This window comes from Conger conger, chromosome 13, assembly GCF_963514075.1.
Source record: "Conger conger chromosome 13, fConCon1.1, whole genome shotgun sequence".
Lineage (NCBI taxonomy): Eukaryota > Metazoa > Chordata > Actinopteri > Anguilliformes > Congridae > Conger > Conger conger.
The window spans coordinates 46,496,893-46,515,985 of NC_083772.1; the positions used below are offsets into that span (position 1 = coordinate 46,496,893).

Genomic DNA, 19,093 nt, shown 5'->3' on the forward strand with positions numbered 1-19,093 from the left:
GGACGAGGTGTGGTAGGCTACCACAATCTGAGGTGCCCTGTTCTTGCACCTATTTGGCGAAAATTATATATACGGTTGAATAATTCAGTTTGTAAGTTTTTAATTATATTAGTGAGTTCTCACCAGTCGCGATGAATGCAATATTTTAAAGTATTCCTGCAGTGTTATATTTATAAAGAACTTTCTCATTACATAATCAAGCAGTCGCTGCATGGAGTGAATAAGCAATCCTGGAGTCATTGATGGGTTGACATCATTCTGGCTCAAGTGCCCTTGATAAACTTGTTTCCAAAAGTATGTTTACTAACAAAGGACATGGTTTATTTGTGAGTCATTCATAAGCAGCTTTAGTGTCAGCCCTATCTGGGGTGTGGTTTTCCGATAATGGTGTCTCTTAAGACCAGAGATGTGAGTCCCTCTTATCCAAGTCACAAGTAAGTCTCAAGTCATTTGGTCCAAGTCTCAAGCAAGTCCCAAGTATTTTTTTCTTGGGCAAGTCAAGTCAAGTCACAGGTTATGTCAAGTCAAGTCGAGTCGAGTCCTTGGTTACGGCAAGTCAAGTCCCAAGTCGAGTCACTCCCGCAACGGTGACACAACAATAGCTTTGCTGGTTTACTTCACGCGCTCATACATGGCAGTTGGTGGCAGTTCGAACTGTCAAAAGTATGACTGTAGCCAGGTCAATATTTTTGCTGGGTACTCGGTATGTCCAGCCTTATAAGTCCAAAGTCCCTGGTTACTTTTTCATCGTTTCAATGGATTTTGACAATAGACATGTCAGACTTCAATCATGTTAACGCTCTCGAGCGTGCGTCAAAGTTTAGGTAGCAAATAACAGTGCTGTATCCTTCTGACGTCATTTACATAGCTACAGAACTGTCCGATCACGCCGAATCACTGATAGAAACCAGATGAATTAATGACGATTCAGAAAATGTATAACTTTTAAAGATTTAAATAAATCCTATGGTGGGACTTTTGCCATTTATGGACGGTACGACAGAAAATTCCGGTGCCGTCGAACTTAATCGAATGCTTTTATTTATATCGTTCGAATGACCAAGTGCCGTTAAAAAGCAAATTGTATGGCTTTGTGCTATTCGCGTATGCTAGCTACATCATGCTAACATCGTACAGGGTCCAGTAAAGGCTTAGAACACACTAGCACTTAGTTATTGTAAGTTTGATCACCTCTACTGTAAAGTAAAAAAGTGGACAAATTACGTTTTCTGTGAGAAATCTATTGGCGAGCTCACGTGCACACACAGTGGTCTACATTCTAAAGCTCCATTTTGCCCTCCCTACTAACTAATATCACCTGCGCCTATTTAGGAATCAGCCTGTTTGTTGTTTGCAACTGAGAGAGGGTGAGTCAGGGTGCCGATATTTCTGTTGACCACTAAACGCTAACACTAACATCTAAGTCCAAATGCAATAGCATCTATGCAGAGCAATGTTTTGTCGTAGTATCAATAAACACTCTTTAACTGCAGCTACGGACTCATGCTCATTCCTTGGACTCGTGTCGGACAGATCTCCCTGTACTCGCCCTCTCAGCGGCTTATAGTTGGTTTTGATGGTCGCATTACAGCCACTAAATTAATCAGCCGTTCCTCCTCCACGACACCGTGTCCTACAGCGCTTTCAAAGCGCGGGGCAGGAGGTAAGTAGAAACGGCTTCTGACAAACGTTTAGTACAAGTTATGTTTATTAAATGTGTTATTTAATGTGCATTTGGTGTCTGTGGTCTGTTTTGGGAGCTGGTAATGGAGAGTATTGGGGGTGCAATTGTGTGGGGGCAGCATCACGGTCGGGTGCTGTGGCGGCAACAGAAGGACACACGAAGAAGAAGTAATGCTCACTGAGCATACCCACAGCTCCGTGAAGTTGGCAACAATTAGACTTCCTGTACAGAAGTTCCGGTTTCAACTTCCTGTGATTTTCCGTCAAAATAAGAGCTGCTGAGTAACGTTAAATAATGAGAACATAGTTACTGCGTTTGCTGCGCTTCCTCACATAATTACCATTGTTTAAATTCATTGCTGATAGAACTTACAAAAGTCAGCAAGCAACTAGCTTGCTATTTGACTAGTGACTATATTGTAGGCCAAACATAAATTGCTTGACCCTGTCGGTTCAATAATTCCTCATTTGCATACCTGCTTACTGTTTGAAAAAAAAGTTGCCAAATATGAAGGGGCATACATTAAATCTATGTATAATATATATAAAATTATACATTTATTATCTAAAATCATGTTCCGAGCAATTGTTGCTGTATTTAGTGTGGTAAGGGCATGCAATGCCATTGACTGTCAATTCACAAGCAGCTCATTTGCATAGCTCATAACTCAAAAACTAGAAATTGTTTCAAAATGAAAGGGGGTATACATTTGTTAGTTGGACCCATATCTTTAATATTCTACAGTCCTTTCTGCAAAATCCTGTTCCGAGCAATTGTTGCTGTGTTTCTAGTGTGGGGAGGCCATACATTGCCATAGACTGTCAATTGCCACCCAACTCATTTGCATAGCTGATAACTCAAAAACTATGAATTGTTTCAAAATGAAAGGTGGTATACATTTGTTAGTTGGACCCATATCTTTAATATTCTACAGTCCTTTCTGCAAAATCCTGTTCCGAGCAATTGTTGCTGTGTTTCTAGTGTGGGGAGGCCATACGTTGCTATTGACTGTCAATTGCCACCCAGCTCATTTGCATAGCTCATAACTCAAAAACTAGAAATTGTTTCAAAATGAAAGGGGGTATACATTTGTTAGCTGGACCCTTATGTTTAATATTAAACACTCCTTTCTGCAAAATCCTGTTCCGAGCAATTGTTGCTGTGTTTCTAGTGTGGGGTGGCCATACGTTGCTATTGACTGTCAGTTGCCACCCAGCTCATTTGCATAGCTCATAACTCAAAAACTAGAAATTGTTTCAAAATGAAAGGGGGTATACATTTGTTAGCTGGACCCTTATCTTTAATATTAAACAGTCCTTTCTGCAAAATCCTGTTCCGAGCAATTGTTGCTGTGTTTCTAGTGTGGGGAGGCCATACATTGCCATAGACTGTCAATTGCCACCTAGCTCATTTGCATAGCTCATAACTCAAAAACTATAAATTGTTTCAAAATGAAAGGGGGTATACATTTGTTAGCTGGACCCATATCTTTAATATGAAACAGACCTTTCTGCAAAATCCTGTTCCGAGCAATTGTTGCTGTGTTTCTAGTGTGGGGTGGCCATACGTTGCTATTGACTGTCAATTGCCACCCAGCTCATTTGCATAGCTGATAACTCAAAAACTATGAATTGTTTCAAAATGAAAGGGGGTATACATTTGTTAGTTGGACCCATATCTTTAATATTCTACAGTCCTTTCTGCAAAATCCTGTTCCGAGCAATTGTTGCTGTGTTTCTAGTGTGGGGAGGCCATACGTTGCCATAGACTGTCAGTTGCCACCCAGCTCATTTGCATAGCTCATAACTCAAAAACTATAAATTGTTTCAAAATGAAAGGGGGTATACATTTGTTAGCTGGACCCTTATCTTTAATATTAAACAGTCCTTTCTGCAAAATCCTGTTCCGAGCAATTGTTGCTGTGTTTCTAGTGTGGGGTGGCCATACGTGCTAGACCCCTATCAGTCTGGCTTCAGATCGGGCCACTCGACAGAGACCGCGCTGCTCTCCGTCAGTGAGTCACTCCATGCCGCACGAGCAGCCTCCCTCTCCTCTGTCCTCATTCTCCTAGATCTCTCTGCTGCCTTCGACACTGTGGATCACTCCATCCTCCTATCTGCCCTCTCAGCAACGGGCATCTGTGGCACAGCCCTGGACTGGATTGAGTCCTAGCTCTCTGGTCGCTCCTTCCAGGTTGCCTGGGCTGGTTCGGTATCGACACCTCGGCCCCTCGCCACAGGAGTTCCCCAGGGCTCAGTCCTCGGCCCGCTTCTTTTTTCTCTTTACACTCGCTCCCTTGGCCCTGTGATCACTGCACATGGGCTATCCTACCACTGCTACGCGGACGATACCCAACTCTTCGTCTCGTTCCCGCCGTCTGATACGCAGGTTTCAGCCCGTATCTCTGCTTGCCTGATTGACATCCAGAGCTGGATGGACAACCACCATCTAAAGCTCAACCCAGGCAAGACTGAAATGATATTCATCCCTGCTAAAACCTCTCCCCATCTGGATCTCTCCATTTCCCTCGGGGATACCACACTCACGCCGTCACCCAGTGCAAGGAACCTCGGCGTGGTGATGGACAGCAGACTGTCCCTTTCCGAGAACATTGCGGCGGTGACCCGGTCTTGCAGGTTCTTCCTATACAACATACGGAGAATCCGCCCCTTTCTCACCCCCTACTCGACCCAGCTCCTGGTCCAAGCGATGGTTCTGTCCCGCCTGGACTACTGCAATTCCCTCTTGGCTGGCCTCCCAGCGTCTGCCATCAGACCCCTCCAACTCATCCAGAATGCAGCAGCTCGTCTGGTCTTCAACCTTCCCAAATACTCACACGTCACCCCCCTGCTTACTTCCCTCCACTGTCATGGCTCGCATCTAATTCAAAACATTGGTGCTAGCCTTCCAAGCAGTTAAAGGGTCTTCCCCAGCTTATCTACAAAAAATCATCAGACCCTACACCCCTGCCAGACCTCTTCGTTCAGCCTCCACAGGCCGCTTGGCACCTCCCCCTCTCCGAACCTCCACCTCACGCTCACGACTACTGTCTGTTCTGGCTCCACGGTGGTGGAACGAACTCCCCGTTGAGGTCAGAACTGTAGAATCTCTCCCCACCTTCAAGCGCAAGCTGAAGACGCACCTCTTCAAGCAGCACCTCTCCCCGTCCCTCCCTACCTCCCTGTGAACCTTAATTGTTGTCTCTGTGATGTGCTTTGTGTATCGGTATTTTTAGTTGGCTAGGTAAGCAGTGTTTGGATAGTTCACTTTGGTCACTTTTGCTCTGTTTGTTTGTTAATTTGTTCTCAAAAAATTATGGGTTTGCACTTTGTTGTACGTCGCTCTGGATAAGAGCGTCTGCTAAATGCCAATAATGTAATACATTGCTATTGACTGTCAATTCACAAGCAGCTCATTTGCATAGCTGATAACTCAAAAACTGTAATTATTTCAAAATGAAAGGGGGTATACATTTACTCTATATACCCATATCTTTAATATTCTACAGTCCTTTCTGTGAAATCCTGGAAACAATTGGCTAAATGATTCCATTATAAACACATACCTGTCATTTTTAATCAGTACCCAAAAAAATAATTCTTGCAGTCCCCTCTACTGCAACTATTTGTTAGCCAGGAACTGTATAGTTTGTACTGCAAGACAATTGAGGTCTTGCCAAATTTACCAAATTTAAAAAGAAATTGGTGGAGATTTAAATTTGTCCTTGTTCCAGTGAATTTAGATTTGTTACATTGGACCATGATTCATATTACAATGGAACATTGCAGGATATTAGAGGGAAAAATATTTTTTAAAGCAATATTAATGGATTCACTGAAGCACCACAACTCATCTTTATTAGCAGTTCTTGACCGTCTCTCACTCTATTTATCTTTACAGTATTTTGGCATTACAGGAAAACTACATCCAGTAAATTTGGTTTTTGAATATGCTCACCAATGTCCTTCCTTTCCAGGTCAGTTAGATGGGAGCAGCTTTGGACTTTACGTTTGTGTTTTCAAAAAGTATAATACTTGATAGTAATCAGTTAAATTGCAGTCCAAGTAAAATGCGAAAGGTTGTCCTGGATGACTTAACTTAAAATTAAATACTCGTTAGAATTAGCCCAACAGTAAATCCTCCTTACAATTAAGGCCTCGGTTTGTTTCCAAGTCCCATTTGTGTCCCTACTTACTTCCCACTGCCATATTGTCATTTTTTCCCCCTTCTCTTCATCACAATCATACTGCAGCGCTGAGACACCCCCCACATACTGCCCCAGGACCGCCACCTCCTTCATCTGCACCCTGCCAATCTCACACACATTCAAAACCCATCACATGAACAAATTGTTCATAATTAATTGTTAATTGTTTTATCTGACCATCATTGTCACCCGTAAGCCAGCCAGAGGAGAATGGGCCCCCCACTTAAGTCTGGTTCCTCCCAAGGTTTCTTCCTTCTCCACCTTGGAAGTTTTTCCTTGCCACTGTTGCCCTAGGCTTGCTTTTGTGGGGGGAAAGGCTGGGGCTTGCGCTAAAGCTGTGTTTCTCAACTCTAGTCTTGCCGGAAGGTTTTTGTTGTAACCAGAAACTGAAACAACTAATTTAATAACTGAACCAATCATACCACCAAAAATGCCCTAAATTAAATAAATCAATTAATAAATTCCTGGTTGAGAAGCACTGCTCTAAAGCATGTACTGACAAATATAGCGTGAAATGTGCAACACAAATAAAGTTGATTTGACTTTAATTTCATTGTAAAGTTGCATGGTTTGGGTTTATCCCTGGGTATATAGGTCTATAATGAGCAGCATGTGAATTGACAGTCTATAGCAATGAATGCCCACCTTGCACCTGACACACAGCAACAATTGCTGTGAACAGGATTTTTCAGAAAGGACTATAGAATATTAGAGATAAGGGTCCAGCTAACAAATGTATACCCCCTTTCATTTTGAAACAATTCATAGTTTTTGAGTTATCAGCTATGCAAAAGAGTTGGGTGGCAATTGACAGTCTATGGCAACGTATGGCCTCCCCACACTAGAAACACAGCAACAATTGCTCGGAACAGGATTTCACAGAAAGGACTATAGAATATTAAAGATATGGGTACAGCTAACAAATGTATACCCCCTTTAATTTTGAAACAATTTCTAGTTTTTGAGTTATGAGCTATGCAAATGAGCTGGGTGGCAATTGACAGTCTATGGCAACGTATGGCCTCCCCACACTAGAAACATAGCAACAATTGCTCGGAACAGGATTTCACAGAAAGGACTGTAGAATATTAAAGATAAGGGTCCAGCTAACAAATGTATACCCCCTTTCATTTTGAAACAATTTCTAGTTTTTGAGTTATGAGCTATGCAAATGAGTTGGGTGGCAACTGACAGTCAATAGCAATGTATGGCCACCCCACACTAGAAACACAGCAACAATTGCTCGGAACAGGATTTTGCAGAAAGGACTGTTTAATATTAAAGATAAGGGTCCAGCTAACAAATGTATACCCCCTTTCATTTTGAAACAATTAATAGTTTTTGAGTTATGAGCTATGCAAATGAGCTGGGTGGCAATTGACAGTCTATGGCAACGTATGGCCTCCCCACACTAGAAACATAGCAACAATTGCTCGGAACAGGATTTCACAGAAAGGACTGTAGAATATTAAATATAAGGGTCCAGCTAACAAATGTATACCCCCTTTCATTTTGAAACAATTTCTAGTTTTTGAGTTATGAGCTATGCAAATGAGCTGGGTGGCAACTGACAGTCAATAGCAACGTATGGCCACCCCACACTAGAAACACAGCAACAATTGCTCGGAACAGGATTTTGCAGAAAGGACTGTAGAATATTAAAGATATGGGTCCAACTAACAAATGTATACCCCCTTTCATTTTGAAACAATTTCTAGTTTTTGAGTTATCAGCTATGCAATTGAGCTGGGTGGCAATTGACAGTCTATGGCAACGTATGGCCTCCCCACACTAGAAACACAGCAACAATTGCTCGGAACAGGATTTTGCAGAAAGGACTGTTTAATATTAAAGATAAGGGTCCAGCTAACAAATGTATACCCCCTTTCATTTTGAAACAATTCATAGTTTTTGAGTTATCAGCTATGCAAATGAGTTGGGTGGCAATTGACAGTCTATGGCAATGTATGGCCTCCCCACACTAGAAACACAGCAACAATTGCTCGGAACAGGATTTTGCAGAAAGGACTGTAGAATATTAAAGATATGGGTCCAGCTAACAAATGTATACCCCCTTTCATTTTGAAACAATTCATAGTTTTTGAGTTATGAGCTATGCAAATGAGTTGGGTGGCAATTGACAGTCTATGGCAATGTATGGCCTCCCCACACTAGAAACACAGCAACAATTGCTCAGAACAGGATTTTGCAGAAAGGACTGTAGAATATTAAAGATATGGGTCCAGCTAACAAATGTATACCCCCTTTCATTTTGAAACAATTTCTAGTTTTTGAGTTATGAGCTATGCAAATGAGCTGGGTGGCAATTGACAGTCAATAGCAACGTATGGCCTCCCCACACTAGAAACACAGCAACAATTGCTCGGAACAGGATTTTGCAGAAAGGACTGTAGAATATTAAAGATATGGGTCCAACTAACAAATGTATACCCCCTTTCATTTTGAAACAATTTCTAGTTTTTGAGTTATGAGCTATGCAAATGAGCTGGGTGGCAATTGACAGTCAATAGCAACGTATGGCCTCCCCACACTAGAAACACAGCAACAATTGCTCGGAACAGGATTTTGCAGAAAGGACTGTAGAATATTAAAGATATGGGTCCAACTAACAAATGTATACCCCTTTCATTTTGAAACAATTTCTAGTTTTTGAGTTATGAGCTATGCAAATGAGTTGGGTGGCAACTGACAGTCTATGGCAATGCATGCCCATACCACACCTGACAGACAGGTGGCAAACAGTTTTTATTGAAATTTGTGCACAATTGTATATTCTCTGCAAATACATCACAATCATATCCAACTGTATTAATTTAACAATTAAAATTGACAAAATTACAGTTCAAAAATAATTTTATTCACCGAACTTTTATTTTGATAAATGCGAACCGGAAGTCTCCAATTGTGGCCAGCAACATTTGCCAACTTCACGCAGCTCATACCCACAGTGTTCAGACTAAAATAACCGGTAACTTTTTGAAGCAACAAGGATTCCGATCAGTGAGCAGAGTAGAGTAGCAGTCAATACAAACTAATTTAGCCCAATATATGGGATGTCCCGGCTAATACGGGATAGTTGGTAACTCTTGGCGGCAATATGAATTTACCAACTACATGAAGTAGATATTTCTAAATTAGTTTGATGGGCAATCTATGAGATTGTTTGAGGGGATTGTTTGAGGGGAGGATTGTCTCTGGATAAGAGCGTCTGTCAAATGCCAATAATGTAATGTAATGTAATTATATAGCCTACATTTTCTGGGCTGCGTTTCCCTAAGCCTTCTTAACGTTATGTCGACATTGTACCTTAAACGGTACCTTAACGTTTCAGCGTGTTTCCCGAAACATTCTTAGCTAAGTTAACCTTCTGTAAGTGATACTTTCGTAGGGTTGGTCTGGAACACTCATAGCTGCTGTTAGTTCATGATCTGAAATAATTAGGCTCCAGTTGACGATGTGTGAGCGAAATGTATTCAGTCTGTCTGCTCTATTTTGCTAAATGCATAATGTATGTTTACTGTGCGTGGGATAGCTTGCTCACTAAAAGTCCTTTGCTCTTACAATGATATTACAACAGAAATCAATAATCAGTACATTGTATACTCAAAAGATAGGGTAATCTACAGGCAATCTGTGAGATTGTTTGAGATTATAGCCTGCATTTTCTGGGCTGCCTGTTTCCAGAAATATTCTTAGCTAAGTATACCTTCTGTAAGTGATACTTTCGTAAGGTTGGTCTGGACCACTCTTAGCTATACCTAATCGATGTTGACAGATCACTCCGCTGGTGGCCACCACTGTTTCGACCGCAAGCCTCTGAAATCAGATGTTGCTCTTAGTTACATCTCAATCTGTTAAGCAATATGTACACTAATAATTCTACAGTTGTAGTTGGCTAATAATGTTTCTAAAATACCACATTAATGGGAGTGTTTTCATGCAAATAATAAAATTGTACATTACGATGGATGCACTTTATTGAACATGTTGTAGTGGCCACTCACTAGCAGGACAGTGGTTTAGACTTCACTGCGATCTAGCCCTTGTTAACGTTACTATGCAACTACATTATCCATGTTCCGTAGCGGTAATGATTTTCAGGAAGTGTTGCGAGAGAGGGTTCGTGTGTTGTGAGTTTTTGAATGATAGAATGCAATAAACAACACGTTTATTTTCACCTTTTTGTTCCCATACTCCTACATTGGTGACCCCGTTTTTCTTTGGACGTTTCCAGAGTTTACTGAACAGGCAGCAACATGGCTACAAACGCAGTTTCTCTCAAATTACCTGAGTTTTGGGAGCAGAATGCTAACGCTTGGTTTGCTCAGGCTGAAGCGCAGTTTGCATTGAGGGGGATTACGATGGACAGCACCAAGTACTACTATGTGGTGGCGGCTCTTTCCAACTCAACTGCGGGGAGGGTGGTGAGTCTTATTTAAAATCCACCAGCAGATGACAAATATGGCGCCTTGAAAGCCCACCTTAAAGAGACATTTGGACTGTCCGAGTCTGAGCGCGCTGGCCAGCTCCTTTCCCTCCCTGGGCTCGGTGACTCCAAGCCCTCTGAACTAATGGACCACATGCTGGCTCTGCTCGGTGACCACCAGCCGTGTTTCCTTTTTAAGGAGCTTTTCCTGTGACAGCTCCCTGGCCACGTTCGTTTAGCTGTGACCAATTCTATCAAGACTGACTATCGCCAGTTGGCCAGGGAGGCGGATACATTTTTCTTGGCTGGGAAGAAATGTTTTGCAGCGACGCCCACCACCATCGACACCGCCGCCGTCGATGAATGCGTGCCCCAACCTCTCTCCGTCCCTGCCACTGCTGTGGCCCGCCGAGTGAAGACATCAGGGTTGTGTTTTTACCACGCCAAATTCGGTACCAAAGCCAAGAAATGCCTGCCTCCATGCAACTTCAGTGTGTCGGGAAACGCACTGGCCGGCACTCGCTTGCAGCTGTGAGTGTCGGCCATCCTGCAGGCTTGCTGTACGTCACCGACTCCCTCTCCGGTCGCAGGTTTCTGTGCGATACAGGCGCCCAGGTGAGCGTGCTTCCTGCATCAGTTGTGGACTTACGTCAGGCGAAACAAGGCCCCGCCCTCGAGGCTGCCAATGGCAGCGCTATCCCTACTTTTGGTACCCGCACTGTGACGTTGTGTTTTGCTGACCAGCGTTTCACCTGGGATTTTGTTCTGGCCAAGGTGTCTACTCCCCTCCTAGGTGCTGACTTTCTATGTGCAAACAGTCTCCTAGTGGACGTGGGGAACTGTCGGCTCATCAACGCTGAGACGTTCGGCTCGCTACCGTGTGAGCGCAGTGATGCAGCCGCGATGAAGCTGTCCAGTGCCGTCTCACCTGCTGATGTTTTCTCCCCCCTCCTGTTGGAGTTCTCGGACATCGCGACACCTACGTTTTCGTCCACTGCCACGAAACACGGCGTAGAGCATCACATCTCCACGGAAGGCCCGCCTGTGCATGCCAGGGCCCGCCGCCTCGACCCACACAAGCTCGCCATCGCGAAGGATGAGTTCGCCTCTATGGAGAAGCTCGGCATCATCCGGCGTTCCGACAGTCCTTGGGCCTCGCCCCTCCATCTCGTTCCCAAGTCCAATGGCGGCTGGCGTCCCTGCGGTGACTACCGGCGCCTTAATGGCGCTACCACACCTGACCGCTACCCCGTCCCCCACATTCAAGACTTTTCAGCCCACCTGGCTGGAGCAACCATTTTTTCTAAAGTGGATCTTGTGAGGAGCTATCACCAGGTGCCAGTCAGCCCACAGGACATCCCCAAAACGGCGGTCATAACTCCATTCGGGCTTTTTGAGTTTTTACGGATGCCGTTCGGCCTCAGGAATGCCGCACAGACCTTCCAGCGGTTGATGGACGTGGTGCTGCGCGACTTGTCGTTCGTCTTTGTTTACCTAGACGACATCCGACACATTTTTTTTTTTTGGGGCCAGTGCTTGTGAACTCTGGGGGGACGTGTGTAGTGGCCACTCACTAGCAGGACAGTGTGTTTCAGTGGTTTAGACTTCACTGCGATCTAGCCCTTGTTAACGTTACTATGCAACTACATTATCCATGTTCCTTAGCGGTAATGATTTTCAGGAAGTGTTGCGAGAGAGGGTTCGTGTGTTGTGAGTTTTTGAATGAGAGAATGCAATAAACAACACGTTTATTTTCTCCGTCCACAAAAAGCCTCCTTTGCACCTTTTTGTTCCCATACTCCTACAATGTATCCTAATTGCCTTTTAAATTATATTTATAAACCAATATGTCCCACTCTGTGGGCTGGAGCGATGTTTAACCATAGCTCTTTCTTTGTTTTATTGGACACCATAGTCCTAAAACTAGAAAATAGTGTTTCATTATTCAGTGCCACCTCCTCTAACAATATCTCCATTTAATTTTCTGTGAAGCTGTGGGACCGCTTAAACTAAAACCTCCTGATACACAAGTAAATCAGAGAAAGACAACAATTAAGGTTTACAGGGAGGTAGGGAGGGACAGGGAGAGGTGCTGCTTGAAGAGGTGCGTCCGCAGTTTGCGCTTGAAGAGATTCTACAGTACTGACCTCAACGGGGACACGCAGACAGGGGAGTGACTCGACTGGTAAACACCCAGGCCGCCGCCCCTGTTATGTCTGCGCCTGAATGTTTACCAGTCGAGTCACTCCCCTGTCTGCGTGTCCCCGTTGAGGTCAGTACTGTAGAATCTCTTCAAGCGCAAACTGCGGACGCACCTCTTCAAGCAGCACCTCTCCCTGTCCCTCCCTACCTCCCTGTAAACCTTAATTGTTGTCTTTCTCTGATTTACTTGTGTATCAGGAGGTTTTAGTTTAGTTAGTCACAGCAAGGAGGTCCTGGGTTCGAATCCCCGTCGGCCGGGGCCTCTCTGTGCGGCGTTTGCATGTTCTCCCCGTGTTTGCGTGGGTTTCCTCCGGGTACTCCGGTTTCCTCCCATAGTCCAAAGACATGCAGGTTAGGCTGATTGGAGAGTCTAAATTACCCGTAGGTATGAGTGTGTGAGTGAATGGTGTGTGTGCGCCCTGCGATGGACTGGAGACCTGTCCAGGGTGTATTCCTGCCTTTCACCCAATGTATGCTGGGATAGGCTCCAGTCCCCTGCGACCCTGTTCAGGATAAGCGGGTTAGGATAATGAAAGGACATAACAGGGGATAACAAATTAGAAACTAATGGGGAACAATAACCAAGGGGTGTATGAAAATGAATAAATAACAAGAATAAACACTAATGCAAACCTGTGAAATGTGAAAAAGGACATTTTTCCCTGACACATATCTTACAGTTTTTTTTTCCAGGTGATTAGTCACAGCAGAATATTAGTAGGCTGGTACTACAGCTACGTAATCTCCAGTTCAAAAGACTTGTTAGTTCATGATCTGAAACAATTAGGCTCCAGGCTCGAGTTAACAATGTGTGAGCGAAATGTATTCGGTCTGCTCTGCGTAATTTCTGCCTTGAATGTTGTTCGTAAGTATTTTCTATTGTTCTAAATGCATAACATATGTTTACTGTGCGTGATATTCACTATTGCAGCACAGTAGAGAGGGCTGTAGGAACCCGATGAGATAAAACATTAAATTTGTAAATGTAGTAAAGCGTTGTTGGCTTTGTATGAGTCGGTTTTAAATAAGAATATAAAAAGACGGCATTCCTACGAGATAGTTAGTATGATGGGCAATCTGTGAGATTGTTTGAGATTATAGCCAGCATTTTCTGGGCTGCCTGTTTCCAGAAATATTCTTAGCTAAGTATACCTTCTGTAAGTGATACTTTCGTAAGGTTGGTCTGGACCACTCTTAGCTATACCTAATCGATGTTGACAGATCACTCAGCTAGTGGCCACCACTGTTTCGACCTCAAGCCTCTGAAATCAGCTGTTGCTCTTAGTTACATCTCAATCTGTTAAGCAATATGTACACTAATAATTCTACAATTATAGTTGGCTGATAATGTTTCTGAAATACCACATTAATGGGAGTGTTTTCATGCAAATAATAAAATTGTACATTACGATGGATGCACTTTATTGAACATGTAGCCTAATTGCCTTTTAAATTATATTTATAAACCAATATTTCCCACTCTGTGGGCTGGAGCGATGTTTAACCATAGTTCTTTCTTTGTTTTATTGGACACCGTAGTTCTAAAACTAGAAAATAGTGTTTCATTATTCAGTGCCACCTCCTCTAACAATATCTCCATTTAATTTTCTGTGAAGCTGTGGGACCGCTTCTTTCTAAGTTTTTTTTTTTTTTTTCTTCTTTTTTTTCCTATGTTGTTCTGGTGTTGGTGCGTTTTGCTTGTTGGTGCGCTTTTATTGAAAACGTCAGCCAATCAAAGAAAATAGTGAATTACACCGGTAAAGTGACGGTGCTTCTGGCAAATTAACCCTGATTTAAAAGTTATTTAAGGCACCTTGACAAAGATATTAAAATAATGTAAATAAAACATGACATGCGAAAGAAGGCTATTACCAGGTGGCGTAGTGGGACGAGGTGTGGTAGGCTACCACAATCTGAGGTGCCCTGTTCTTGCACCTATTTGGCGAAAATTATATATACGGTTGAATAATTCAGTTTGTAAGTTTTTAATTATATTAGTGAGTTCTCACCAGTCGCGATGAATGCAATATTTTAAAGTATTCCTGCAGTGTTATATTTATAAAGAACTTTCTCATTAGCAGTCGCTGCATGGAGTGAATAAGCAATCCTGGAGTCATCGATGGGTTGACATCATTCTGGCTCAAGTGCCCTTGATAAACTGGTTTCCAAAAGTATGTTTACTAACAAAGGACATGGTTTATTTGTGAGTCATTCATAAGCAGCTTTAGTGTCAGCCCTATCTGGGGTGTGGTTTTCCGATAATGGTGTCTCTTAAGACTCTCTAAGCTATACCTTACTAAAGTTGTTTACTTTTCTACGTGTGGTCCCCGCACTATCACTTGCTTAAGGGATCGCTTCTACGTGCGACGTTACTAGGCCCATCGACTCGCTCTACGATCGATTATGCACTCCATGCAGCGACTGTTTGACTGCGTTATGAGAGTAAGTAGTGTTATTTATGAATAAAACACTTCAGGAATACTAAAATGTTGCATTTATCACGACTGGTGGGAACGTATTAATAGATTTAAAAACTTACAAACAAAATCCGGAGGGAGGACTAAGGTACAGGTGTGTTTTTACTCTGCGTCGAAATAGGGGGAGGGATTCTGCTGTCCTGACAGTGGTAGGCAGGTCATTCCACCACTGAGGAACTAGAACGGAAAACAGGCGTGAACGTGCAGCTCGACCGCCAGGTGCTCGTAGTGAGGGAACCATAAGGCAACCAGAGCTGGCAGACCGGAGTGGTCTAGCTGGAGAGTAGGGAGTGATTAAGGACAGTCCCATTAATGTGGTATTTTAGTAATATTATTAGCCAACTACAACTATCGACTTATTAGTGTACATATTGAGATGTAACTAAGTGCAACAGCTGATTTCAGGGGCTTGCGGTCGTAACAGTGGTGTCGTGAGCCACGGATCCCTTGCCGAGCTCAGACCTCACGTTCCCACGAACAGTACCTCACCATGAGGTGTCTCTTTTCCTTTAAGTACTCCGAACGTCCTGGAGCCCTGGTAAGTTCTACTAAACTTCCAGCCCAGTCTCGAAGTGAAGGGTGTGATGCAAATCTGGTAAACGATTTCCTGAATTCACTGTATTCCTCTAAAAGAACCTTTATCACATATGATTATAGTCAGATATACTTTATTATAATCAATCAAAAGAATAGAGTTATACAGCTGACAGGTTAAACATCATCTTTCAGTTTGCTAATCACATACAGGTTTCATATAACCCCTTTAGCTCTTTCTAGTTTACCTTTCCACCAGATGTTAAATTCATGGTACACCCCTCAAATATCCATCCTCTTTTGCTTTTACCTTATCCTATGGCTCCCCCTTCACGGAGATAAAAGCTACTGAACTTCCATTAATACAATGGGTACAAACACCCCTAAAGTCTACTGCTTATTTATATCGTATATAGTATCTTACTGAAAAATAAAAGACATAAAAATGAAAGGAAACTTATAACTTTAAATCACCTCACAGTACTACCTTCTATAGTATCTTACTAAAAAATAAAATACATAAAAATGAAAGGAAACTTATAACGTTGAACTTCTATGTACTACTTTTCCTACTTTTACAAGTAATATAGGTTATAATTACCACCCATGCCCTAAATATAGCCGTCTCGTTTTCTGCGGGATTTGATCCCTCCTCCTTGCTGTTGATGAGCTCTTTGAACAGTTGCATTGGTTTGGAAATCTGGGGCAGGATCAGGACCCAGACTTTCAAAAGACTTGACTTTGCTCCAGTCACTGGCTCCAATGCCGCAGATGTCCTTGGTGACAGCCTTCACTTGCACTTCATACCAGTGCCTGTTGTATGGGATGTGCACTGATGTGTCCGGTAAACTATACTTCTCCTGCCAGTCAGAGGACCCGCTGCTTCTGTAGCGGTACGTGTACTTCCAGCAGTCTTCGAACACGTCGGGGGGTTTGCAGTGCAGCCACAGCATGTGCCTCTCCTCACTGACACTGAGGTTAGGGGGGGGAGGCTTCAGGTTCTTGCGTGGGTCCAGCAGGAAAGTGTTCTGTAGCGTGGAGGGACCCCGCGTCCCGTCTGTTGGCCTCCAGGTGCAGTTCATGGCTCCAAGCATGTCGTAAAAGCACCCAAACTCCTTCACCAGCTCCTCTGCACAATGAGGGATGCGCATGAACACCTCTTCGACATCAGTCCCGCCGCCACAATTCTTGGGCTGAGTCCGCACCACGTACGCCACTCCGTTCTCCATATCCAGATCCTGGAGTGGCGCGCAGAGGGAGCGCGCCACTCCAGCTTGATTACAGCTGTCCTGCATTGCTCTCTCCTCAACAGCCCTTAGATATTTTTAACAGCGAAATTCTAAGATGCTTTTTTTTCTTCTTCTTCTTTCTGCTTTCTAAAAGCTCATTCCTTATATATCCTTAACTGGTATAAAAGTGTACCTTTTTTGATAAGAAATGTCCCCAGTATACCGAGTGGGAAGACATTTATCTCTTATACAACTTTTTAATGAGCCTATTCATCACTGTTATTTGTCTCCCTGTCTCCCTCCCTCTCCTTGGACTCTCTCCAAACTTTGACATCATACAAGCCAGCAGTAAGTGCCTTCCACCATCTCAATACACTCTTCAGGTGCTCTTTTTTGTGGCGCCTTAAGAAATCTACGAAGGACATCCATCTAATAGCTGAGTGTAATTCAGCACTTAACTCCTCTACTGTTAGTCCTTTGAATCTATCCGATAAATTATCAAATTATCATTTCCCCATCATCTATATTGTTTTCCTCATCTTTTTGCTTGAGCCAGGCATTATGCTCCTCCCCTGTAGGGTTGGGGTATTCCCCGACTGCTCGCTTAGCATGTTGAATCTCCTCCAAGGTCATGCTGGAACTCATTCTATGCATGGCCTCAGTCAGAACTTTAACCTTGCTCCTTAGTACTCTAAATCTAAGTCCCCCGACTTCAGACTCCTCTGCTGACAATTAGGACTGCTCATTAGCTGTGAACCGCATATTTTTCCTCTTACGGGCGTTCTTGCTACCACCTCAATGGCGTGTGCGAGGGGTTAACAATGCATTCCTGCCTAACCCATCCCTGTCAATCTCTCATCAGGGGGGCCTAGGGCAGGGTCCTGGACAGTGGTGGCCACTAGCTGAGTGAGCTGACAACATCGCCAAGGTATAGCTAAGAGTGGTCCAGAACAACCTTACGAAAGTACGACGTACAGAAGATATACTTGGCTAAGAACGTTTCGAGAAACACGCTGAAACGTTAAGGTAGAGCTCAAGGTACAACTTACGAACGACGTAGCGTTAAGAAGGCTTCGGGAAACGCACCCCTGGTAGATTCGAGTGGCGATGTGCTTTATTTAGAAAGACGCCGGCCTGTGTTCAGGCTATTGTAGAAATACGTGTTGCTGTTTTCATTTGACAAAAAAACATGGACTTTTACTTTCTATAAATGTTTTGTTTTTTTAAACCTGCCTTCTAATATGTTACCATATCATCACGCTCACATATATTCCACCGAGAAACAATGGTAATATGTGATCGGGTGCGGGTCTATAAATCGGAGAAAATAATTCGCTGAAGTAGGTGGCGATGATTTGTGGATGATTTGTGTACATGCGGATTCGGATGATGTCAGTGCCGATCCGCGCATCATAACTGTGTATGCACCCTTTGAATTATGACTTCCTAAAGTATTCCCCCTTCCTTAAAATCTTCATCTGGTAAAATCATTTTATTGCAAGGGAGCGGGGACGGAGGACCAGACGCGACCGAAAAGGGAATCTTAAAGATACCCTTATGACGTGATTTCTGTCCTGTTTTCCGCTTTCCCTTTCTCCTCTAGTGGTTCGCCCAGATCAGGGGTGTCAAACTGAATTCCCAGGGGGCCGCAGTATCTGCGGGTTTTTGTGATTTCCTTTCAGCTGCCAATAAAGGCCAATTAGGCGTGTGAATACTTTAACCAATCAACGAGTTGAATGAACCCAGAACACCCCAGAAACCAGCAGACACTACGGCCCTCCAGGACTGGAGTTTGACACCTGTGCCCTAGATTATATTAGGGAGACCCCGAGATTATATTAGTGGTTATCATCACGTCCTGATGGTATCTCTAAGATCCCCCTTTCGGTTGCGTCTGGTCCTCCGTCCGCTCTCACAATAGAATGATAGCTTTGATTTAACTTTGGGAAGTCAAATAATAGCAGGTAATAGTTCCTTTTACACACATATTCATGAAACAATCTCATAAATTGTGTTGTTTGTCAGAATTTAAGGAATACTTTTAAATTATTGATGTCAGGGTTTCTCAGCTCATTTTCTAGGCAGTTCCTTTTTTTTTTGGCTCAGGTGTGCAGACTGCTGCCTTGGTTAATTGGTGTCCAGGTGCAGTCTAATTAGTCTATGGCTCTACTCTATTTAAGGCTCATTGGGCCTCATTTATCAAACATGAGCCGAACAAAATTCACCGTAAATCCATCGGAAATGGATTTCCACAAATAATGTGGGATTTATCAAAGTTTTCGGATGTCAGTTTTTTCGTAGGAGCCAAATTAA

At 43.3% G+C, this 19,093-nt stretch overlaps 1 protein-coding gene across 3 annotated transcripts in view; it reads left to right on the forward strand.

The window, feature by feature from the left end:
* Window positions 1-1,007: 1,007 nt before the first annotated feature.
* The window catches only part of LOC133108474 (sialate O-acetylesterase-like), a 33,233-nt gene continuing 15,147 nt past the window's right edge, over window positions 1,008-19,093 (forward strand). Inside the window, exon 1 of one of the 3 annotated variants that reach the window (XM_061218024.1) lies at window positions 1,008-1,663. In XM_061218024.1, the coding sequence (XP_061074008.1) occupies window positions 1,504-1,663 (160 nt within the window). In that variant the 5' untranslated portion in view covers window positions 1,008-1,503. Of the gene's footprint in view, window positions 1,664-13,340; window positions 13,406-18,614; window positions 18,745-19,093 lie in introns of those variants that run through there. The other 2 variants (XM_061218026.1, XM_061218028.1) reach the window with 2 other exon arrangements.